At 38.7% G+C, this 26,074-nt stretch overlaps 1 protein-coding gene across 7 annotated transcripts in view; it reads right to left on the bottom strand.

The window, feature by feature from the left end:
• Nucleotides 1–26,074, bottom strand: part of dtnba (dystrobrevin, beta a) — a 43,346-nt gene that overhangs the window by 13,541 nt on the left and 3,731 nt on the right. For 3 of the 7 annotated variants that reach the window (XM_040017034.1, XM_040017028.1, XM_040017035.1), the window contains exons 2-12: nt 20,683–20,734; nt 14,975–15,066; nt 14,740–14,820; nt 14,264–14,477; nt 14,057–14,142; nt 11,888–12,042; nt 11,694–11,793; nt 10,027–10,193; nt 6,020–6,144; nt 3,511–3,582; nt 1,266–1,343 (exon numbers count right to left, since the gene is read on the bottom strand). In XM_040017034.1, the coding sequence (XP_039872968.1) occupies nt 1,266–1,343; nt 3,511–3,582; nt 6,020–6,144; nt 10,027–10,193; nt 11,694–11,793; nt 11,888–12,042; nt 14,057–14,142; nt 14,264–14,477; nt 14,740–14,820; nt 14,975–15,065 (1,169 nt within the window). In that variant the 5' untranslated portion in view covers nt 15,066; nt 20,683–20,734. Of the gene's footprint in view, nt 1–1,265; nt 1,344–3,510; nt 3,583–6,019; nt 6,145–10,026; nt 10,194–11,693; nt 11,794–11,887; nt 12,043–14,056; nt 14,143–14,263; nt 14,478–14,739; nt 14,821–14,974; nt 15,067–17,009; nt 17,032–20,682; nt 20,735–24,820; nt 25,682–26,074 lie in introns of those variants that run through there. The other 4 variants (XM_040017030.1, XM_040017029.1, XM_040017033.1 and 1 more) reach the window with 4 other exon arrangements.

The following is a 26,074-nucleotide window of genomic DNA, read 5'->3' as shown; positions in this document are numbered from 1 at the left end:
CCAAGACTGTACATCCTGATGTGGGGACATTTGGGCTTTTTAGCACCATATACATCATTCTGCTCTATAAAGTGTTTTATACTTTGTTAAACAAGCATTTTATTGGTTGTACTGTAAAATAAACCTAGTGTCCGCATATGAGGACCATTTTTAATTAACTGCTTTCTGCTGGGTTAAATTAAGATAGCTCCCAGATCAGGTTTTATATTATAGTTTGCTGATGCATTATATCATTAAACAAGCATATATTTGCATAACAGTACATAAAATAGCTTTTTCTGCCTGTGGTGTCTCACCTTATTTTGTAAACATGTAAAAGCAATTTAATATTTTTCATAACACTGTTAGCAGGTTAATTTATGAATGAGCACTCAACACTTAACCATTTGCCGTGTGCGTCAGATTATTTATTTTAAAGCAGGCAATGTTTTTCTTGTGTTGAAAAAAATCCTCACAGCTAAAACAGAAGACTACAGGAAGAAGGAAGCTTTTGCTCCTTCTGGTTTCTGAATTTAAAAAAATAAATGAATTACTTCATAATTTTATTTGGTCTGTATTTTATAATGCCAGAGACACACTTCCAAGACTGCTAATTGTCCTTTAACGGCAATATTAGGCCAATATTAAACACTCCTGCATTATTCCTGATTCTCCTAGATAATATTCTATATTTTGAATTGACCCCATCTCTGAACTGAGGCCCGATATCTATTTTATTTAGCCCACACTCCTGGTTTAATTAGTGCTTCCCACCTGTTAGGATTAGTACTAGTGCTTGTTTTTGTACTTTGTTAATGTTTTATAACAATGACTTATTGCATTATTGTGAAGCACTTTGGTCTGCCTTTGGTTTTAAATGTGCTATATAAATAAAATTGTATTGTATTGATATTTTAAAAATGTATCTGTGTGTTGTTTCCAATGTAAGGCAGTCATAACTGTAATTTTCTTGTATTGCAGTATTATATAAAAAAAAAAAAAAATCCAAAACAGGATTTTATTGTAGATTAGAAAACTTTTTAAAGTTATTACCAAACCTGGGCAAATGGAAATCATCATTATTACAGGAAAACAAACTAAATTAAAAGCTAAGAAGTAACACAATAATTTAACAGGATATTCTGTAGCTGCAGATTTCTCTTTTCATAAGAACTATAGCAAACTACAGTATTTCACTTGGCTTCAGCTAAACTGTGCAGCACGGTGCCCTCCTCCTTACTGCCTCCCTGACTCCTTTACGTAACCACCCCTCCCTCCCTTCTCACCGCGGGCTGCCCTGGAGGCGATTCACATACGCAGCGATCAGAGCATGCTCCTCGTTCATTCGCTGAGCCGCTGCCAAGCTGGACGGACACAAAACAGACGCAGAGTAATCAGCCAGCATCAGATAACAGTCTGTCTTACAGGAATTACATCAGTTTAACTTCAAGTCAACACAAAATCTCTCTTAATAAATGTGCATATGAGTAAAAAGAAAGAATATTTTCATAACACCTGAAAAATCCATGTAGATTTTTATATGCAATGAATATCTTTTATTATTTCAATTATTCACTAACATGCAATGTTTCTTATTAGTTCATTTTTGGTCCATAAAATGCTAAAAGAAGTTCAGAAGAACCCAACGCACCAGAGTTTAAAGTGAGCCTTTTTTGCTTGTTCTGTCATATTAATCCAGTGCTGGATGCTCATATTAAACATGACTAATAATCATGAGGTCAGTGTATGTACAAGCCAGACATTCAGCCACCAGACAGCTTGAAAAGCTTCGTTTCACACAGTTTTTTTAACTACTGCAGCAGCTGGATAGCGTAGTGGTAAGACCCCCCATGCTAAAAACCAGCCCTGGAGTTGCGTGGCTATGTCTGCAGCCTGTCCGCAGTTCAGGACACAAGCATTTCACTGCATGTTCACAATGTTGCACTGTGTATGTGACAAATAAAGTTTGCATTTATTTATACTGGCTATGTACGATGTCACGGAGGGGATAGCCCTAATATGGACGTCTCCTCTGCCTTTTAAAGCTGGTTGTGAGGGACAGCCAATCAGAAGAAAGTTGGATCAGTAAACATTGAGTCTTAGTCTGAAGTGTGAATCACGCCTCTAATGGCACATTTTTCCACTGATTATTACTTAAATGGTAAATGGCCTGTATTTATATAGCGCTTTACTAGTCCCTAAGGACCCCAAAGCGCTTTACATATCCAGTCATCCACCCATTCACACACACATTCACACACTGGTGATGGCAAGCTACATTGTAGCCACAGCCACCCTGGGGCGCACTGTCAGAGGCTTCTGTCAGAGGCTTCTTTGATTAACCTTATTAACCTCTGTGAACTCTGTTTTTCATACCAAATATTGATTCACTGTGGAGGCTCACCTTCATGTATACAAACCCAGAGAGGGTGGAGAAGCTAGCATTCCTAAATCTGCACCAACTTTTCCCTTCAGCTGTTTTTTTAAATAGCTTTGCATCCTTTAAGTTACCACTGTCCACTGTGTGATTGGTTTACGGTGTTCTCTCTCCCTTGTGTTTTGATCGATTCTTCCTTATTTGTGATAAGTTTTGTAAGCAATTATTTCTGTACTATTAAAATGTCTTTTGACTGGAGCAGTTTCGTGTAAAGAACGGAAATAAGGAGCTGCAAACGAGCATTAAAAACTATTAAATCATCTTTCCATCCATCTTTTTCCACTTATCCAATTCAGGGTTGTTGCGAGGCCGAGAGCCTATTCTTACTCTTACAGGACGAGAGACTTAAATACACAATTTTTTCATTACTTGCAAAATAATAACGGTCTAAAATCTTACAAACTATGTAGTGGAGTACGTGTTTTGCCTTTTAGACATACACCTGTATGGTGGTGTCAGAGATGGCTGCTGTCAGCTTGCAGGAAACTTCACAAGAAATGTAATAAATGTAAAAGTAATGGAAAACTAAACTTTTCTTTTAACTTGCACTTAATTCAACAGCTCTTTCACAGTGTCAGATCAAAGACACTGCAGACTCCTTCACCTCTCCACCTGCTTCCTACTCTCACTAACCTACGACAGCATCGTTTTACTGGCGTTGAGTTGGGCTGAATCTCGTATTAGTTTTTATTCACCCACCACGAGCCCTTAAATCGCTGTGAAGAGTTCGCATCTATTTTTAACTGCGTGCAAGTGAAGCGCTCATGCTATCGAGCCCTGTGTCACCAGTATAGACCCTCTGCTGTGTATCCACGCAGCTAAAAACAGCCTCTTTATTTCTGTTAACTCATATGATTTCTTTATGTGAAATTACTAATAGAACAACCTAGTAAGCTTTCACTTCACCCAGTTTGCCTCACACTTCAACTCGGAGCTGTGATTTATTGAAACAGCAGCTGGCCAACCAACTTGCCTGACACAGTGGTTAAGGTCTTTATTTGCCTTGAATATTAGAGAAATATTAGTTTAAACAGAAAAAAGAAACGAAGCCACAAGATTGCACACTTCTAATCAGCTCTAATGTCAGTCTTTACCTTTTCGAGGACTCACGAGCTGATGAAGACAGCAGCATGGCTTCACTGGTGTTCCCAACGGGTCTCGATGGTCTGAACAGACAAACACAAACATGCGTTAGAGGCTTATTATCAACAGAGTTAACACGGAGGAAGGATAGCGACGTTAAATCATTAAACTGCCGAAGCCTGCCTATCAGAAAGCACGCATTCTTACGCTCCCATTCACACAGTCACACACTCTCACATGCTTTTGAGTGCATTCATGCAACAGTGAACTGTAAAAGGTCTGAGCAAACACAGACAGGCCAAAGATCAAACGAGGGAGAGAGAAAAGAAAGTAAGAGAGGGAAGTGGAGTGAGGGCACATCCAGAGGAAAATTTTAAAAAGACTATAAATAATCACATTTTTAAGTCTGAAATTGAAACGGCATTTAAAAAAAAGAAAAAAAAAGAAAAAAAAAGCATACTCACACCCGCGCTAAATTTAGCCTGTGTGTGCTGGCCTGAGTATGAGCCTAACGCCTGCAGGTCTGCGACGACCTGGTCGGCTTCAGTGTGGAAAATTAAACAATGCTGATACGCCACAGGGGGCGGAGCAACCGAAGTGTTTGGATATACAGAGGCGGGACTTTTGCTTGATTTACGTTATCTGAGTTTTCTAGGTAATGTAAAATTTTGTCGTTCGAATAGTTAGCTTTTAAGCTGTAGATGTTTCACTTCCTATTGTGAAAGTGTTTAAATGTTTAACTGTTAAACATTAACATCACGGCTACAAGAAAGCTTAATCTTTTTTGTTCCATCTAATGCAAGGAGGCCTCATAGTGAATATTCCTCCATAGCTTCAGTGACTTTAGAGGCACAAAGAGACAATAGTATCTGTACAGCCCAGCAGGCGTTTAACTTGGGCACAAAAAATGAGCAAATCAAGGCTTTTTGGAAATAAATTCAATGCAAAAATCAAACATTCTTTTTAAGCAATATGAACATTTTACACACTACAGAGGTCTATTTTACAGGGTAGATACACATGAATTCAATAATATGCAATCCAGTAATATTAGCGTTAATCATACAGTCATCATTTTTTTAGCTTTATTCACACAGATCTCCTGTAAGCCTATTATGTCAAATCTAGAATAAGTTTTAGAAATAGTTTAAAGGTCGTTAACGTTACCATCACACAGTTTAACTGGCACCAGGTTCAATACTTACAGTCCAAAATCATAACCAAACTATACAGGCACATCAATTAGATTGATTAGTAGTGAAGGGCTCTCAATATGGAAGCTCAAAAGCGCCAAAATAAACAAATGAATTGAAAATGTTAAACATACATGTATAGATTGGTTAACTGACACTTTTAATTTGCTTCTAAATTTACTAGATTTTGTATTAATTTTTTTATTTCTTTATTCCCATGTTTTAAATTTTCATTTTATTTAGTAACTTTATTTTCTATAAACATTTTTCCAACAATTTCTCTATTTTCTTTTTGTTTGTTTTTTTACTGTTCAACAACAGCAAAAAACTAATAAAAGTAAAAGTATTAATAACAACAACAATACTCATGAGAAGACAAGCATCATTTCAACAGACACGTCAACCATACATACTACACTGTAAATCAATTATCCCATTTTCACCATCGTTTGAAGTCTTATGCAAAAAAACAAAGCTAAACAAAAAAAAACTTATCATTAAAAGCTCAGAAAGGGTCAGATTAACAGAAATGTTTCCACTTTTTTGTAAAAATCAAGGTATTTATTTCGGACCAGGTAACTCCAGTGGGATGTGTTCCAATATCATCCTGTGCCATCTGAGTTTTACGAGAATAGTGCATTTTTCTTTGTGCAAAAATCAGAAGATTAAACCGCTTTCTGAGATATTTGTTTTGCATGCATGTATTTGGGAGACCAATGAGAAGTGACACCAAGTAAAGATCAATTGCAGTTCCTAAGATGTTCCTAATTAAAAAAAAACAGACTGATAAAAGGTGGTGTGTATGACTGACAGCATTTATTTTTTCTCCTGCATTTATGGAAAGCATGTAACAAGGTTAAGTTTACTTAACATATAGCTTTTTAGTGTGTATCTAATCTAAAATAATAAGGTCAGTACTGTCATACAGGCCAGTAAATGAATCAATTCATACAAAAGCAAATAAATATAGAAGCATATTATTATTATTATTATTTTAAATACCTTGATATTTTTGTTGGCACGTGTAATGAAACTTATATACTTTGTCAGTTTTAGGCCTCCATGCCTTGAAACTATCACTGTAGGTTAAATTAACATCCTAATGAGGTGAACTGAGTGACAGGATAATTGGCACCAAAGGGGACATAATAGAATAGAATAGAATAGAATAGAAGCTGAATCCTTTTGTGCCTCACTGAGTAAGACCGCACTGATCTGACAGGAATAACCTGCATTATTAAAAAGCAGTTGTTGAAAATTTCAGTAACATTTAGCTTTTTGATATTTGGTGTAATAAATGTGTGAGTGCTGGGAGGTCATATCGTACATTATGTTGGCGAGGTTAAGGGTCCTCTCGGGTTCTTCTGGGTAAATTGGGTGTGGCGGCTCCCTAGATGACACGCATCCCAGAGTTCTGCTCAGGGCTCGACCGATCTTTGTCGCCGGTGACTTCTACACACAAAAACAAACACACAAGCATCAGTTTATGAACCCACACTGCATGAATGCAGTAGATGTGTGAAGCCCGTTTTAAAGAATCAACTTTAGCACTTATCGAAAACAGAGATACCTGCTAATTACTGCTAACTAAACTGCAGCACAGACGTAGTGAACAGACTGCTGCCCTTTAGCTAATCACTCACTTGTATATATGTACTCCCAGTTTCCCTTTGTTCACTGCCAGATCACTTTCTATTCTTTCCATTTAAGGCTTCTAGTGATTTCCATTGTTGTTGATCCTTCTCATGTTTCTTGTTATTATCTGTTGTGTTCACTTGTTATCTTCTCATGTATTGCCTTGTGTACTGGTTTTGAGTTTCTGTAGTCTCCCAGGATTAGTGTATTTCCTGTCTATGATCTCTGCTTGTCTGGGTTAAAGATCTGGATTTATGGGCATTTATTCTGACTCTCCGTGTCCTGCTTTTGGGTCCTTCTCTGTCAGCCCTTACGCCACTTTGGTGTAATTTCTAGACTACCACAGTGCAGCTGTGCAACTTATTTGACAGATAATTTAATGAATCTCAAGGGCTTTACTGTACATGTGCTTATGTGCATATTTAACCCTTCAAAGGCCATTTTTTAACCTGAAAATGCACTGACACTTAACTCCTGAGCACAAATCTTAAAACCAGGCATCTGTTTTCCCATGAACCACATTCAGGTTGCTGCTGTTGGGTGTCTTTGTTAAAAATAAAGAAAGAAAAGGACATATACTGAGAATAAAAATGAAGCACAAAGCCCAGTCCTACAGAAAATCACATGTAAATATATGTAAAGCCTGAGCTACAATGAGTATATAATGTTACATGATGACAGGCAGGAGCTGCACTAGTTAGAGGCTTTAGACCTAAAACTGAAACATTAACAAGAAAAATTATGCCAAAGACTTACTGATGAATAATTCAACAACTATATCTCCTTCTATTAATACATAATTTCTTCATTAAAAACATTTATTCCTTCAGGCTAGAGCAACTTTTATTTAAATTATCCGATTCACTTCAAATAAATACATCATGCCTGAGTATGAAGCTATAAATATTTGGGTATGTATACACTTGCATTTAGCTACTGACTCTTTGCCCACAATTATCAAGGTGTGTTTACAATGTGTGCTTTTATTTTTGAAACCAATTACATTTCCCAGGAGGCTATGTGACTGGTTCAGGTTGTTTTATACCAGAATGAGGGTAGAGCGAGTACGGCTAGAACAGGGGAACAGTTTTAACACCTCAAATAACTTAAAAAAAAATTTTTTTTCTTTGCACATGTGTACAAGCATCATCTTTGATTTTGAGAAATTCATAGCAGGTGAAGTGTGCACCTGAATTTTTCTTTCAAATTGAATAGATCCTTGTGTTTGTATCACTGAACTTAGAGCCTGGCAACTCCATATTCAAATTCCTTTTCCCACTAACCCTCTAACTACGTCTCCAAACTGCTCAACCTGAGCTGTCCCTCCGCTGTACTCATTTTCAATCACGGTGACTCCAAATGAAAACCTGAACATCTTCAGCTCTGCTTCTTTATCAGTGCCACCATCTCCAAACCCTACATCGGATCAAGTCTCACTACCACCTTGTAAACCTTTCCTTTTCTTTTCGCTGCTATTCTTCTGTCACAAATCAGCTCTGACACTCATGTTTTTACCCTGCCTGGACTTTTTCCTTCACCTCTCTTATGCACTGTCCATGTCTTTAGATGTTTGACCCCAGGTATTTAAACTCATCAACCTTCACTATTTCTACTAATTGCACGTTCACCTTTGCACCTGTCTCGCTCTCATTCACACATATTTCATTCCTCTTCTCTCCAAAGCATACCTCCACCTCTCCACCTGCTTCCTACTCTCACTACAGGTCGAAATGTTGTCTGCAAACATCATAGCCTGCAAACAACAAAGGGCTCAGAGTCGATAGCCAATGTAGTCCACTCCCACCCTGAACCCATCTGTCCCTCCGGTCTCACCACCGTCTCGCTGTCCTCATCCATGTCCTGCATCACCCTCATCCCTCTCTGGCACTCCCGACTTCCTCACGTAGTACCATTTATTAACAATTTACATATTTAATAAATAATTGACAGGACACTGAGTGGTCTTGGTTGCGATATGTCAATTATGATACACGATGGATTCAAGCTCCAAAGAATACCAATGCTCTAATGGACGCCACAATTACATTTGCGTCCACTGTGAATTTTAATGTTTTAAAATGCTATTGTTATGTAGTTGTAGCCTCCAGTGTTATTATGTTGTTGTGGCAGGGGTGTGGTCTCTGGCTCTGCTGCAGTGGAGGGGTGGTACGGTAATCTCATAGGGTGGTGTCACGGCTGGCGGGGTGAGCCGTGTGGTGTAGGAGGAAAAGGACCCAAAATGCAGGCAGTTGACTGGTGATGAGAGTGAAGTTTTATTTGCAGAAGTGGAGCGACTGAACAGGTAGTGAGAAAAGACGAATGACTGAAAAAACCTAGACTGGGAAAACTAAATGACAAACCTAAGCATGAAACGGGGAGCGGAGAATGCAGAGAGACGTAGTTACACCGAGAAACACCAACACACACTATAAATACACACTAGGTAAATGGTAAATGGCCTGTATTTATATAGCGCTTTACTAGTCCCTAAGGACCCCAAAGCGCTTTACATATCCAGTCATCCACCCATTCACACACACATTCACACACTGGTGATGGCAAGCTACATTGTAGCCACAGCCACCCTGGGGCGCACTGACAGAGGCGAGGCTGCCGGACACTGGCGCCACCGGGCCCTCTGACCACCACCAGTAGGCAACGGGTGAAGTGTCTTGCCCAAGGACACAACGACCGAGACTGTCCAAGCCGGGGCTCGAACCGGCAACCTTCCGATTACAAGGCGAACTCCCAACTCTTGAGCCACGATCGCCCACATAGGTAATGAGGAGATGACATGCAGGGGTGGACACAGCTGACACTAATGGACATGATGAGAGGCAGACCTACAAAGTAAAACCGGAAACACACAGACTGTTTTGCAACAAAAACGCAGGGACCTGAACGGAGCACAGAGGGGAGACACAGGTAGGGATAATAAACACGACAACCAACCCAAAGAATTAATACAGAATCAGAATAAACACCAAACACAAGATGAACCCAAAAAGAAACACAAAACGCTGGGTCAACGACCCAGGATCATGACAGGTGGTGCCGGGAGGTTGGAGGGGACAGGTGAGAGGGATTGCAACTAATGAGCTCTCCCCCTTATTAGTGTCTGGAACCGGGAAGGAGTGGTGTGTGTAGTGTGGGAAGGCACTGGAAAGCTGGCTTCCCAGTTGAACACAAGGTGTCGAAGTAGTGGAAGACACTGTTTTTCAAAATAAAGGTGCTACGACTGACACTCAAACACTGTGTGGGTCCTGATCATTTCACAGTTGTTTTAAATATTTCTCAAGAGGGAAAAAAAAAATATATATAATGAAATACAATAATTTTGTATTTGTAGTCATTTGCAACTATTTTACAAATGATCTGTTTTTTTTGTTTTTTTTTTAACTGTTGCTCAATAAATGAAATTATTCACTGAAATTAAATATTTTTGCTCAATGTTTTTCAGCCAACTGTGGAAAACATTAAGTACTTATAGGCATTACTTATTATTACTTTTACAGTGAGCAAGGAAAGGAAACATCACATGAATTATAACTTGTTTTCATTCATTAGCTTTTGTGCAGTAATGGAAAGAGGTAAAAAAAAAAAAAAAGTGTCCCCGTTGTACTACAAATGAGTCCAGATGCGCCTCCGCACAGCGAGAGCCCCCTGCTGTGATGGATGAGTAACCGCTCCGTGACTCACCCAGGAAGAGTGCTCCTTCATCTGATGCTTGTTGCTGTGCGAGCCGCTGGTGTTGCCACGCCAGAAGCAGTTCTGGCAGAGCTGGTAACCGCGGCAACGGAGGCAGCGATAGCGGAAGCCCGTCATGCCGTTGCTCCGACAGTAAGAGCACGAGACGGGATGATAGACTGAGAGAGGGGAACAAAAAAAACATGAGAGAGCACACTATACAGTGGTTTTTATTTTCATATAATCAGTTATTACCACAATAAAATCCATTTTACATCCAAGACCTGACTTTACAAAGAGTGCACAATATCTAAAGGCACGATAAAAACATAAGGGATGACAAAGGGTTCTTTGCACAGTGCAGTGCAGTGGAACACAGTGTTTTTCTGTTCCCATGCACTGATGTGAATCACCAGCCAAATCTGTGGCTAATTAACTTTCTGGATACAGAACATTGATTGGCACTAACAAAATTACCCTTTTTTTAAACAAAAATACTGTTTCCACTTGAGGCAGGTAGCAGCACTTTTTAGCACAATTCTATTTTTAATTTGTACAAACATCTGAGGAGAGATGAGGGTGAAACAGGGGACACATTTAGCATAATTCTATATTTTTGGCTATTTCCCCTCCAGTATTTAGCTATCTTAGTTTGTTCACACGGTCAGGCAAAAGGTGAAACGCGATGTAAACACAATGACTCAAAAGGTTTGAATGAATTCTGATAAAACTGAGTCTAGAGTTGAGTGGAGTCGTGTTAAGAATCCATTAGATTTCGTCTTACAACCACCAAACAAAAAAACCCTTATAGCTTAGAAACTATGGTTCTTACAAATGTAGCGTTTATGGTCAACATATAGAAAGTAGCATATAAAGATTTGACCTCTTCTTCAAAGTCAATCGATTGATTTAAAGGTTAAAATGATAATAATGCTATACAGAGCTATTTAAACCTTTTTGACAACATATATTGTACTTTAAGAGGCTTGTAGTGCAGTAAAAGTACAGTACATATAGGGAATGATATATGGAGATTCTAAATATTAGGTTACTTTGGACCTCTAACCTCAAATAAGGTCAAATTCCATAAAATGTATTTTTTAAATTATGCTTAAAAGTTGCCTACCTTTATTTATATTGGCACCATGTGTGAGATGATATACTGGTTTAAGGGGGACTCAAAATACCCCATTATCATTTGCATCTAAATATTATGTCACATATGACCTCTGACCTCACTTTTGCATTTCTGTAAAAGTCTTTCTTTCAAAATGACCTCAAAATATTGTGTAATCATTATGTTTTTAAAGGAAGTATTATAAAGAGAAAGAGAATAATGTGCCTAGTTAGTTAAAAATATGCAGCAGAATAATATTGTATAATAAGCTCAAGTTCTTCATTTCCAGTTACTTACAAATCAGTGCCTATTATCTATTACCTATTCCGACATATTATATATATAATAAAAATAAACGTGTCATTCCACCATTATCTGACTTTTACTGCACAACAAACCTCTTAAAGTATGTTTAAAAAGAGAAAATAAAATAAATATATGTAAAATGTAATACTGTTCTGTTAAATGTAAATACTGCCTTGGTGGAGGGTTGCAAGTAAATTTCTGCTAATAAACCAGGTCTGCTGTTAGAAAGTTTGCATTATATCGACAGTGTCTGTACCATGCTCCACATTGGCCAGGCGGTGCATCAGAGGCAGCCAAATGAGACACTGAGGAGGGTCGGCCACGATGTCCAGGAACATGTTGAGCATCACTCTCTTCTACAAAATAAGAGCAAGACTGTTTATGAACACAGAACCAACACAGAGGCTGTTTCATCCTTCAACCAGTTAAAATGAGTATGAGTGTGTTTACCTGTTGGGGGAAGCAGGAGCGTGCTAAGGTTTGTGTGTAGCCAAAGGAAGGCCCTTCATATACGGCAGTGGGCAGCTTGAGAGCCTCCCTCAGAAATTGATCAAACTTGGATAGTACCAATACACCATTGGAGTCAGATACCTGAGAAAACACATCTACACACACGCGTGTGCACACAAACACACACAAAATGAAGAAGGCAGCTTAAAATACTACATGTCCAAACCCCAGTGCCTCCCTTAACCTTGACTTTAACCAGTAAGTGTGGCAGATTAAACCAGTGAGTGTCATAAAAGCCAGACTCTCTCAGCTGAGTTTTTGTTTAACTTTGGAGCTTTTTAATTTAATCTTAAATCTAATTTAATTTTTAAAGCATTTTTGAGACTTCAAAACTTCTTGAGTACAGGTGCACATGATATTTTCAGGTTTTTTTTTTTTCTTTTTTCTATTGCCCACTCCATGTAATTCGAGTCTGTGACATGGACAATTTTCATAGTGTGAAGGTAAAATTGGTCATGGCTTCATTAAATTTACTAAAGTTCTTTAAAAAAAATCAAATCAGCTGAGTTTGATTAGGTTAGCAGGTACATTTTTGGAAATTTGACTGACCCTAACGCAAGTGAAGGTAAATAAGCATAAGCAAACAGCAGCACTGATATTTCTCGTCCACCAGGTGGCGCATATGCAACATATAAACAGAATAAAAGATTTCCTGTAAAAAACAAATATAACTACAGGTAAATTGTACCAAAGCTTGTACTAAAATGCTTTAGGCCACATCGAGGATATGCTTTTTACAACTTAATAAAGTTTTCTGAAAGTTTAGTGAACCATCCACTTAGCAAAAACAAGTGCAATCACCAGTCTGTGCACTCACAATACGAAGATGAACATCTGCACGAATTAACCACCTTACTTTGATGTGTTGTGACAGACCACAGGTAACACCTTTGTCAGTGATCCAGATCTCCAAGTTGGATAAAATTAACATTTTGGACAACCACTCTTATCATGCAATACTTGTTGGCACAAACTGATGCAGTTTTTTTTTTTTTTTCTCATTTTAAGAAACCTTCCCCACCCCTGTTTTAGGATTTCATCATAATATAAAAAACTCCAATTTATAAACAAAAAAAAAGTATTGTGTTAAACTTTAACATGACTGTGTGCACCACAGCCTGAAGAAAACCTAGATAAAATTCATTATTTCAATCAGCAATCAGGTCGACCTCTCACAGTGAACATCATTTGCTACAATGACAGTTTGCAGCTGGAAATAAGATTAAAACGATCCAAATCATTCAGAAAGTAAATGGGTATCGACTCTATATACTCTGCTGTTCCTCTTTTTTTAATCTTTGAATTCAGGTGTTTTCAGTCCCACTGCTGTAAGTGTATTAAAAAAAAAAAAAAAAAAAAAAAAAAAAAAAAAAGAGCTCATTAAATTTGAGCATGGTACTATAATAGGATGCCACTATTGTAACAAACCTGTTTTTAATCCCTCCTCAAAGTGGCATCCTTGCAAAGTGAAAATGTTTAAGATCCACAGCACCTCAGTTATAAGGGGTGTCAAACCACTTGTGGTTTATGGTACATAAAAGTAACCAAGGCTCTCCCAAGTCTGCAGAGCTCCAAACCTCCTCTGTCATTAACATCAGCACAGGAACTGTGCACCAGGAGCTTCATGGTATGGGTCACCATGGCCAAACACACAGTTCCACTGTACAAACTGGCAGATTAAACCACAATAAGTGATCAGGTTTATGCAGAGCAAATGTACCCTTTATCCATCAATATCACATCTGTGTTCTGATTCGTCTCATATTGCTCTGCCTCTCTTTCCCTCAGTCTCTATTTTACAGGGTTTTTGTATAGTTTGAATTTTTATTTGTTTGCTTGTTTTAATATGTCAGTGACTTCCCCCCACGGTTTTCTAGGTTTTCATGTCATGGGCTGTACAAAAGAAACTGAGTTGACTCATATGTAGCACATGGCAGGAAATAGCAAGCACACTGAGTGACGTTCACACTACTATAAATACTGTGGTTTAAGCACACGCACGTGTGCTCCTCAGTCACTAACAATAAACACACCAAACTATTACTGCAGATTGGGGTAATAATTATGATAATGATTCGTGTCTGTTGTGATGTATCGACTGGTACTCACAGCGGAGTTTATCCACCAGCTTCCCTCCACACAGAGTGGCCAGCATCGCCTTTACAGAGAAAACTGTCAGACGGCTGTCCGGCTCACTGCGGCACAAACAAAAGCATGTGTGATGACGTTTGTGAAACTATGACAAAGACACTCATTTAAAGACAACAACAGGATGTGGATGGCCACATCTCACTGTTGCCACTTCCTAATCATTACCACTCGATGGCAGCCAGTAAGAACTCGACCAGCAGGACGGTGCTCTGCTGCGGGTTGATGGTGTGTGTGGTGGGCAGGCGTTTGCTGAGCTGGTTGAACAGAGAGGACACGAGGTTCTCCAGTCTGGTCACAGAGATGCCAGCGTTCAGCTCTACTGCGTTTAGACCAGCATCCCGCACCGCTTCGATCACATTGTAAATGTCAATGAGATGCACTGGAAGAAGAGGAAGGAAGTCAAAGTATTTAAATTCTTTTTAACTTTAAGAATCTTATCGTTTGATAGGTGTTGAAAGATGTGCAATGCTTCACTATTTACAATAAAAAGTAAGATTTTGATCAGATTTTTCTGCACTCATTTTATTATTATAATAATATGTCACAATGTAAAAATTTTCCCTTTTACGTCAGCCTAAACTGACACATGAGTATTTTAATAACGCATCTTTCTGTTGTAAACGAGGCCAGTTCTGACTCACAGTTGCATCTCTTCTGTATAAATCTGAGCTTGCAGGCTGTTCGATATGTTGACAGATAAATGGCATCAAAGTTCTGCTCCCCTGTCAAAAGAAGAAACACAGCATCAGTAAATAGCTCTCCTCAGTCTCAGTGCAACTAGTGTGATCTATTTAAGAAGGTATATTTATTTTTAAGGAAGCGTTGACATGGTTGAAGAAACATTTAGGAGTTAAACGAAGGCTCAAACTCGCTCACCGAGCTCCAGGAAAATCCGCCTCTCCTCTGCTTGCGCCGTTGCTGGAGCTCTCCTCCCTCTGTCTCTCTGCCCCCCCTCCTCCATCACCATCCTGCACAATACACACAAAACATCACAATAAATGCTCAGGACACAACAAGGGTTATAAAGGGTTTAAGTTTTAAACAACAAAGAGCTACAAAACCGGGTAACTCACAAGAAAAACTAGATAATTAGCTAAAAGAAAATCTACATGAATAGCTAATGAAGCTTGTTTCTGCTACTGGAAAAAAACAAACAAACAAAAAAAAAACAAAACCACATTTTGCCATCTGCAAGTCAAAATTTCAACTTGACAACTCCAAATTAATTGCCCAATTTTTAGTAAGTAAATTTGAGTAAAAACTGATTTAATATTCTGAAATTTTGACCGACTGCAAAGAAAATATTTCTTTTCAGTGGACTTCTGGCCAGGTGTTTCTGCTATTCATGCCCTGGAGCATTTCAAATAAATAATCTGACAATATATCTTAATATATGGTAAAGACCCAGAAGTTTGTGCAACTATTGAGCTTATTAATAGCCCGTCAATAATACACAGATATCTGTGTCAATGTAATGCACCTGTACATGTTTAACATACATGTTTAACATATACAGGTGATGCTGACATCACGGTGTCTTGCAAAAACATGAATGGGCGGATTTTTAAGAACCATTTCTAAAGATCATAAATTGCGTCTTTACACTCTTTGCACCAATTATCTCTTTTTTTTAAAAGATCATGTTGATACATTTAATGGACTTAAAAACTAAATTAATTTAAATTAACTGTTACAGTGTATCAGAGTGCTCTCAAAGCTCTTATTTCTGATTTCCATCGATGTTCTTTCTTCTGCGTTTTGAGTTTATGTGAATTGGTTTGAACTCCGCACATTTCTATATATGGTCTTCACAGAAAAACATTAAAAAAGCAACATCATCATCATCATCATCAGGGTTCTTTTTTGTATTAGACCTGTTAGAAAACCGACTAAGTCTACAGGAAACAACTGGTTTAATATAACGAAATACTGTAACTTTACTGTGTACACATGCAGACACTCCCAGCTGCAAACAAAAACTAGAGCCAGACAGTCAAGTTCAGGGCCACCAGAGGATGAGCTGAGAGCTCGGTAAATAAACTTAATAACGAGAGCAGCTGATGAAACCTGAGCTGTAGGCTGGCACTGAACAAGGACAATTAAACAAGGATTAAACAAGGATACAGAGGGAAGAGCGAGGAAGAGAGGGAAAGAAAGAAACAAAGAAATTAAACAAAAAGAACAAAAGACATGAGGACGTAAAAAGGAAATAAAATAAGGTGAAAGAAAGAAAGAAAGAAGTTGTCAGGTAACAAAGAAATCAACAGAGGACAGGGTCACCATGGCAACAGTTACACTACACCACAAAAGTGAATCACACACAAATATTTGCATTCCTTGTTCAAATGTGACACACACACACACACACACACACACACACACACACACACACACACACACACACACACACACACACACACACACACACACACACACACACACACACACACACACACACACACACACACACACACACATTCCAGAGAGGATTTGAAAGCTTCCCAGGAGACTTCATGCTTCATTCAGACAAAAGAAGGATCCCTCCTTCCAGTTAGTCTCTCACACACATTTACATGTTTATGCAGCAGTTAAAACTTGCTGTTTCAGTGCTACTTCTGTCTCACACAGACTCAGACAGGCTGATATAAGTTAGTCAAGTATATGTGTAACTTGCAGCCCTTGTAAGACACTACCATCTTTACAAGTCTGTTAAAGTGACAACATTCTGTCATATAGTGTTTGAGTGATACCAAACATTTCAGCTTAATGAGGTCAGAGCTTTCACAAGTAATCCCCATGAGCCAAAAGCTGCTCTAAACCCTCCTTTTCTCTGCTCTTAGCTGTGTATGAGGTGAGTGAGAGGACATAACCTTTAATGGGGTTATCTCAGATTCACAGAAACCACACCCACCTGCTGATCAAACCTTCTGTTTACAAGGTGCAACCAATCAGAAGGAAGTTTTCCAAAAGGGAAGATGATCTTTAAGAAGAGGTGCTAGTGTAAGATAAATAAGAATTACTTTCAGACTGTGAGTCATGCAAAGCTACTCGAGCAGATTAAAAAAAAAACAGAACAAAAATGAAAATAGGCAGAACCGTTCCTCGCTACTATCTCTACTAATTCTGGACACCAAAACTGGGGCTGGCCCTCTTTGTGGCGTTGACAAATTTTTAAAGCATTTTAGTGCAATGTCTATGGGCTCACACAATGACCATACCCTAATCATCCTTAGTCACAAGGGGTCACCAAATTAGGTAACTCTGTTTGAGTTGGCAGATTTTTAATGCCAGATACATTTCCTGACCCAACCCCAAAGAGTCCCAGGATCAAACTATGGGTCTTACACTTGTTACACCATACTGTAAACCACTACACTCTGGAACCACTTCATTAATACGACCTAAAACTAGTGACAAAGCCCACAAGTCGTGAGGAAATTATTTACGAGGGCCTGAGAGTGAGGAACCTAAAGGCTTTTTTTACCCTGTAAACTTCTATACAAACAGACCTATTTTTCTCTGCAACCATAGGAGTCGCCCCCTGCTGGCCATTAAAAAGAATGCAGGTTTTAAGGGACCGCATTAGCTTCAGACTCTGTGGCTACATCCCTTTTTACAAATTTCATAAAGTCAATGGATGCATGCGACACCAGAGTGTAGTTTGTGGAGATCACATGGTCCCAGAACAAACAGATGAAGCTATCAAACGTGTTCAGTAAAATCTGGAAAATCACAAATAAATGCATTAACAAGCTGACTCATGCCTTCACCTGATTTGGGGCCTGAGGAACCATTTAAAGTAAGCAATTTTGTTTTGGCATCTGTTCCTACTTTGATAGAAAGAGGGTAGACCTTTATAATTTTGTTTACTACTGCATGACAAATGCACTAAATCCCCAGGCGGTCCAACTGTGTATTTTGTCCAACAGAGAGTGAAATTACAAAGTTATTTAGTATCCAATCACATGTAAGAATGTGCGACCATTAAATTTTAGGCATCTCTGCTTTTAAAATGACTGTTAATTGACTCTCAAAGTAGCATATGTTTAATTAACCTCTTAATTTACCTCAGAAATATCTTTAGCTTCCAATATCCAAGGGCAAGGCGCCTGAATCGGTGGCTGTTGAGGGTAAATTAAAAGTTTAATGACTTCACTGAACAGATTTTTTTTTTTCACTGGTCACAGGCATGAGCCAAAAACAGAACTGTGACTGTTTCCAAAAGTCTCACCAGCTCCTCAGTTACCACAGTGGACTCTCCTGGTGAGTAAACTGTTATTTCCAGCCTGGCCTTGGTGATAACTACACCCTGTCTGTCTGTCTGCATGTATAAAGCTGACACAGAGGAACATTTGGTCTGTGAGCTGTGCTTCCTAATTTAACTCTAAAACCTTTAAATCATCATAGATATAATTATGCTTCCCACAATTAACCAAAACTATGCAAAAAAAGGATAAAAATAGCTTAGCTGTTGTTTTCCTAATCACTAGTTCAGAGTACAAAGTTAAGTCACAGGGAATCCACTCAGATTTATTTAAAACGAAACTCTGATATCAAACAAACTTTCACCCAGGTCACTGAACTCGTGTACTCGCAGCTGCCTAAATAAGCCCGACATCGTAAAATAAAGGCTGAATTAAATACAGTAGGCTGGTGGGTGAAACAGTTCCAGCACTATTTGTGTCAGGACCCCTTTAGTCAAAACAGGACTGCTATTTCCACCTGCAGTGATTTATATTTCATGGCATGGCTCTGTTTTCGGACCTTCCCACCCTTCTATGTGCATGCATGTGGAGAGTAGCAGCATCAGTAACAGAAACTATGACGTTGCTTCAGTCAGAAATAGCATGAAATGGAGGTCACAGGTCACCTCTGGTTTAAAGGGGAACTATTATGCTTTCCTTCATTTTCTGTCAGCCAATATTATTATTACAAGAGCATTATTCTAAACAGTGACTAATGCAAAGGTACTGAAGTGCTAATTTATGGGCTAACACTATCAGATTCAGCTGTGAGAGGTGTGGTGGAAGATAGAGGATCCAAATGCAGTGGTAGGCAGAGGTTGAACATAAAGTTAAGTCTCTATTGCTTAAAATGAACAACTGTCAGTCCAGAAACAAAAAGAGGCACTAGGAAGCACTGGGAAAAACAGTAGGAACAGCACAACTAAGTGGGACAACTCAAAAAAGGGCCAGTGGAAATGATCACAACAAATACACAAGGTGATGAGGGAAGAGGAAACAAGAGGGGAACACGGCTAAAGCTAATCACAGAAAAATCAGACAAGGGAAGTAAACAAAACGGCAAAATAAAACAGGAAATAAACAAGTGGAACATCACAGAGACTTGACACAAAAGGGCTGAACACGAGGGAAAATGTAATATACAAAACTAGGTACCAAAAACAAAGAAGCTAAAGTCATGGTGGATTACTGCTGAAGTGGTTTGTTTGCAAAATAAAAGTGTCTTTACAGTAAATACCTGTATTACTGATTTGTAAAGCTAAGTGTTGACTAACAGAGTAGGGGCTCTCATTACCTTACTTTGTATACTTGAACTCCTAAAGTACAGGGGGCGAGAACTTAAAAGAGAAGAGACCTGGAGAGTATTTACAGCGGCTCCTTTTCTGTGTGGGTGGAGATGCACATTGGTGTTGCACCCTGGTGTTTTATTAGCGCTAACATTTGCTGAGCTTTATGGAAACAAACACATTACTCTGAGCACACACTCTGTATCCTAGTGGTGATGTATGTTGCTAGGAATCTCTGATGACCCAAAGAAGAAATACTCACTACTGTCAGGCTTCATAGACATGGCACAGACAATCCCAAAAGGGAGCCTTGCTCAGTGCAGGGATCAAACTGCTGACAGCCTCTACCTCCTCAGCCCTGACTCACCGCCAGTTATCTTTATTGGTAGTTGGAGATCAAAGTATAGGAGTAAATAACATAGAACAGTCCCAGAAGTCAAGTAATATTCCTACAGAACCCCATCGAACCTTACAACATTTTAAATTTACCTCATAATTCTCACCACACCATCAGTTTTGGTTTCCTTGAGACCTCTCTCTTATTATCCTTGATTTTATCATCAACAAAACTGATGTTTTCCCGCTAACAGAGACCTGGTTAAATTCTGATGACAATTCCACTGAGGACCAAAGTTGATTGGTTCTTTTGACATGACATCACTATTGCCATTTAAATCCCTCTTAAACACATATTTTTATCATTTCCATATCCTTTCATAATTTTTATTAATCTTTTTCTTTTAATTATGTTATATTTGCTTTTTATTCACTTGTTTTACATTTTTTATGTTATTTTAATTAATTTTATTCCTATTTCTATTCCTATTTATTCCTTTTTTATCGCCTCTTAAGTGTTTATTTTCCTGTTTGTTTCCTGCTTTCTTCTAAAGCACTTATTTTTGAAAGGTGGAATAAAGATGAACGTCATTACTATTATCACCATTATATGAGTGTGTGTGTGTGTGTGTGTGTGTGTGTGTGTGTGTGTGTGTGTGTGTGTGTGTGTGTGTGTGTGTGTGTGTGTGTGTGTCTGTGCGTGTGTGTGCGGTCATACCTCTCTGTGTCAGGGGGGTCACACAGGACAGAGGAGTCTCAATAAAGGTCGTCTAGCAGAGAGACAGAGACAAGAGAAAGGCAGTTTGAGTGTTTCCAGCCTTTCAAAGACTCTTTGGGGACTCACCACACCTCGAGATCCCTACACATTAGTTGGAGACCCGCACACATGTTTATACTCATCTACAATCACTCTTTGGTCAATTTAGTTTATGATTTGAGTTCTGACAGTGCTACTCATCAGCCTCCCACTAGACACACATATGGATTTCAAAATCCTATGCCGCCTTGTTCTCAAGTTATCGCATTCACAAACATCCACACCGCCTACCCGGGTGGCTGATGACAATACCCCATCAGCCCTTTTACAGCTGTGGGGTAATAAAACTTTTCTTAGCTTTTCATTGTTTTTTTTTTAGTCCAAATGAACGGCACCTTCCGCAGCTTATATACCAGTGGACAATCTCCATGCTCTTATGTTGGAGGTTTATTGCCCGCTTACGAGCCAACTGTAGCCCCTCATGTCTTGTGTTTCATAACTGCTGTGCGGTCACTTTTCTACCATTCAGCTGATTGAGCCCTGGCTCAAAACTCCCCTCTGGGTAGGAAAGTGCAATTTGTCCACATATAACTTTAGCAGCGTGTTTAAAGCAGCGGTTTAAATTATTTTGTAGAAGTCCACACATTTCTCTGTTATTTGATTAAGAAAAATAGATTTCATGACTTTGGCCAACTCTCTAACCAGAACCTGCAGCAGGTGGAAAACTGGTTAATGACTATAGAGCTAAACAACGACTACAGAGTCCATCCCTGGCATGAGAAACTCAATAGTGTTTGAGCTGATTACAGTGCTCTGGTATTTAATTGTCACAATTCCAGAGTAGATACTTATTAAGATAACCGAATGGTACAGTGTCCTCCACAACAATGTTTCCACCACAAGTACAGCCCAAATCTGAGCGAAACACTGATTAGAGCAGGGGTAGCCAGATTTTTCTTTTCACAGAGGGCCAGACTGAGAAAACGTTGGCAAAGGGCGGAAAAGAAACTTGTTGAAATACATGGATTTTGGTACACATGACAGACTGTTTTAAATGACCATATTTGGGAAATCCACTCACATCATACAGGAGCTGAAACTATATACAGTGAATGTTGTATAGAGTTTGTTAAGAAAGTGCTTAAAACAACCAAAATAATAGGTTTACAGCAACATGTATAGCATTCAGAGTTCACATACGCAACTAATAGCTGATTAGTGCTACGACTGCAGTTCAGACCATCTACATTTGTAGAGAAAGATTTAAAATCCTGTGTGAAATTTGCCTTAAACTGTTTTCCCTGCATTCTCACATTCTCACATATTTCTTTTAGAGTTTTATTGGACAATATTTGTGGGGCAGTGTTTATTTGTGGGAGCCAGTGGTGGGGCATGAAGGACCAGAGAAATAATATTCTTTGTTGTGGGTGGATTGCTGACTCTGCTGCTGTTGAGAGCCTGTCATTATAGTTATGTTTTGTTGGCACTTGGCAGCTGTTCGGTTTTTGCTGTCTTTTCTTATATTTGTCTATAAAACACTAGATTATCTGGTGCAGAAACACTCAGCATGTACTGTTGCTTTTAACAAAGGAATGGAGCGCGTCAGTCAAAAATAATGATGCTTTGTTTCCAGCTCTTAGAGAATATGGAAGAGAGTATGGTATTAATTTAGTGTTGAGTCTTAGTTTTATAAATTCAGCATGCAGATCAGCAACGTGAGAAATGAAAAAGTATGGTTTAATCTATACATGGGTACAAGGAAAGGGACAAAGGAAAACTAATCAGTTCCCTAAAATTTCCCCAAATCCTGCAGCGAATGTCGTGTGCATGTGTGCACCAAAAGAGCCACACACCAACAAGTTATTAAATAGAATAATAATACTTACTGATATATACTTTGTGATTATAAATAACAGAGAAAGCATCAGCTGTCTCTTCATTAAGTTTCTAAACTTTCAAAATAAGAGCATAGAACTTGTCCAGTAGTAAATAGATCAATGAAAATGAAGACGAAAACATACACTTCACAGTGGCTAAAACTTTGGCCGAGCTTTCCCTCATGCAGTGGTGCAGGTCTGTTCTGTGACAATATTAAAAGTTTGAGTTAACTGTACTGTGTAAGTAATTCGTATCCATAAATATGACCGTTTATTTGTTAATCACTTCAGTCTGTAAATGCTTATGTTTTATTCAGTCATTTTATTAAGGGCTGACTGTGCACCAGACTGACACACAAAAATCAACCTTTTCCTAATGCAAAGTTCTTGGGTTTTTAGAACAAAGACCCAGAATATAATTTTATTTATATAGCACCAAATCACAACAACAGTTGCCTCAACTTGCTTTGTATTGTAAAGACCCTATAATAATATTAGAGAGAAAACCCCAACAATCAGACGTCCTCCTATGAACAAGCACTTGGTGAAAGTGGGAAGGAAAAACTCCCTTTTAACAGGAAGAAACCTCTAGCAGAACCAGGCTCAGGTAGGGGTGGTGATCTCTGGGCTTGACAGGTAGGAAACAGGACATTGTGGAGGAGAGCCAGAGATGAATAATAATGAATTAACTATTTACTAAGACTTACTTTAAGATAAACAGCTCTGGCTGTGCCCACAGAAGCTCCACCCACCTGACTACTGCATCGCTCTATGGAAGCTTGCATATATAATGATAAAATAATAATAATAATAATAATAATAATAATAACAACCATCCTTAAGTCCAAATTTCAAAGTTATATCTCAAAATTTGAACTTAGTTATCTCAGTTTGAGATAAACAGTCAGTAAGTCAAAATTTAGGCTGAAATTTTGAGATGGCAGTATTTTATTTTCAATGGCAGAAGCAAGCATCCAAACTGATCAGAAGGCATCAAAAAAAAAAAAAAACAATCACAGTGACATGCTGTCTGTTAGGAGCCATGCATTTGTTTTTGTCCTTATCGTTTGTCCAATCAGATAAATTTTCATGATCACACAGTATGGTGCAAAGTCTTATGATTGCAAAGACTTCCACTTAAAAATCAATTTTAAGTCCATTTTGCAAATTATGGTCATTTACTGAGTCATAAAGGAGGAGTACCATGTCAACTTTATTTATAAAGCACTGGAAAAATGGCAAAAGCAGATAAGGATAAACACTGTACACAACATAATGTATACAATGAAAACAACTTAAAAAAACCAATTATAATTAAAAACAAGTAGGATCATCGTCTCATGCTGGGTCAAAGGCCAAAAAGTATAAAGGCGCTTTAAGATGAATTTTTAAAATGGACAATGTAGGTGCCTGTCTAACGTACTAGGCAATTTATTCCATAATCTAGGGGCAACAGTGAGCTTTCTCTGAGCTTTCTTTAGATTTCTGTATATGCAAGAATAACTTTTCAGATGATTTAGCAGCTCAGACAGGAGTTTAAGTAAAACAGCTCAGAGAAGAAGACTGGGGCAAGACCATTTAAAGATAAAAAACAAAAACAAGAACTTCACAAGGACATGCAGCAGCATTTTGAATCAGCTGGAGACGTGAGATGAAAGACTGGCTAACTCCGAAAGAAACTGACCAACAACTTGTCAGTCACAAGATATTAGCCAATGAGCATGCACTGACAGATCCACCCCTCGCTTATCACATCTGGTGTCAAAAAACACTCTGGTGGCTAAAAGCTTTGAGCTTCATAACCAATGGGTAACTTCATCCATCTTTTGTACCGCCTACGAGGCTGCCTGTGTCTTGTTTATAATGTTAGCAGAGTAAATAACCAAAACAAATATAACATCAGAATTAACATTTTAAAAAGCGATACATGCCAAGAACTTTGCACTCGATGCATCTTTAGTGTGCCACGTATGTTGTCATAGTGTGAAAACTGGGCGTTGCACCAGTGCTGACCACCCAGCCAGTGCACCTGTTCATTAACAGCTACCCCCCCACACACACATACACACACACACACCACCTAAGTACCTCATCAAAACAGTAGTTACACTTTTACAGGCTTAACACCTGAGCATGACAAATGGTCCTTGAATAAAAAACAAACACACATGATATTCCCTCACACAAACACCACTTTCTCTTTCACAAACACACACACCTGCCAGTTTAAATACCAAAAATCCCTCTCTTCCAGCACCCACGCGCAACTCACCGCTGCGATCTGTGCGTGAATCCAAAAGCTAAAACTTTGACACGACAACACCAATACAGAAACGGGCGTTAGGCAGACACGGTGTTGTTTACCACCCTTCTAACACTGCACGCACACTATACATGCCACATGACCACATTACCACTTGCAGCTGCTCACTATTCTCACCGACTGCCTTGACAGGACATAACTAGTGTGCGTGTCACACATGATGAGCTTACAGTAGTGCATGCTGCAACTTTAGACACTGACGTTTCTGAAATACCTCCGAGCTCCATTTATCCTCTAAATGACACGTCACTGTAAAACAGGTGAGGCTTTTTGGCCAGACAAAAAAATAAAATAAAAGCTCTGCAGTATTTTTCTAAATTAATTATTTAAAAGTTCAAGTTTCACACAACTGAGACACTTGAATTTTTCTGTGGCTGAGTGCATTAATGGCTGGTTTGGCTCAGTCTCAAGGGTCCTGAAGCTTAATGGCGAAAGCTTAATGGAGGCCAAATAAATTGTCACTTGGTAGCTGTATTTGTACTAGATTTAGTATTACCCTGGATCTACTATGCTCAGTCCCATCTCCGTATTTTTATTCTGTGACTCAGCTAAAGAAGCTTTACAAGAGTCACAGTTCACCTTAAGAGGTGGACTTTAAATTTTCTATAGTGGGGTAGTTACAACTTCTTGCAATTATTTTCTAATATGTGACACTACAGGGAAAAAATGACATAAATAAACCTATCAGTAAACAGAAGTTGATCATTTCTAATTTGACAAGTTCCAAATATTTTACTCAAAATAATAACAAAAAAAGATTGCATTTGTCATTTAAATACTTTGACAACTCTAAGAAAATTTAAACAAAACAAACAAAAACAAACTACAAATCAAAACATAGACTCCACTAATGCCCTTTCTTAGGGCCTTTTATTCTTTAAGGGACACTTTTGATTGCACTGAACTGAAATCAAAACTCTCCCCGCGTCTCCAGCCTCTCCCCCGTGACCTTCAATCTCCAAGCTGCAAAAAGAGACAGACTGACCCTGCGCAACCCCGGGGCCGTCGCCAGGCAGGTAAAAACAGAAGCAGCACATCTCTCATTTCACATTTAAGATATACAGCTAGCATGCCACGGCTGTCTGGAGGACTGACAGAGGAGGTGCATGTTCTGATCTGCAGATATGAAGCGGTTTACTGTAAAGAAAGTTTG

This window comes from Simochromis diagramma, unplaced genomic scaffold, assembly GCF_900408965.1.
Source record: "Simochromis diagramma unplaced genomic scaffold, fSimDia1.1 OVJJ01000802.1, whole genome shotgun sequence".
Classification (NCBI taxonomy): Eukaryota; Metazoa; Chordata; class Actinopteri; order Cichliformes; family Cichlidae; genus Simochromis; species Simochromis diagramma.
The sequence above is the reverse complement of the archived record's forward strand: the minus strand, read 5'-3'. Positions and strand labels throughout refer to the sequence as shown.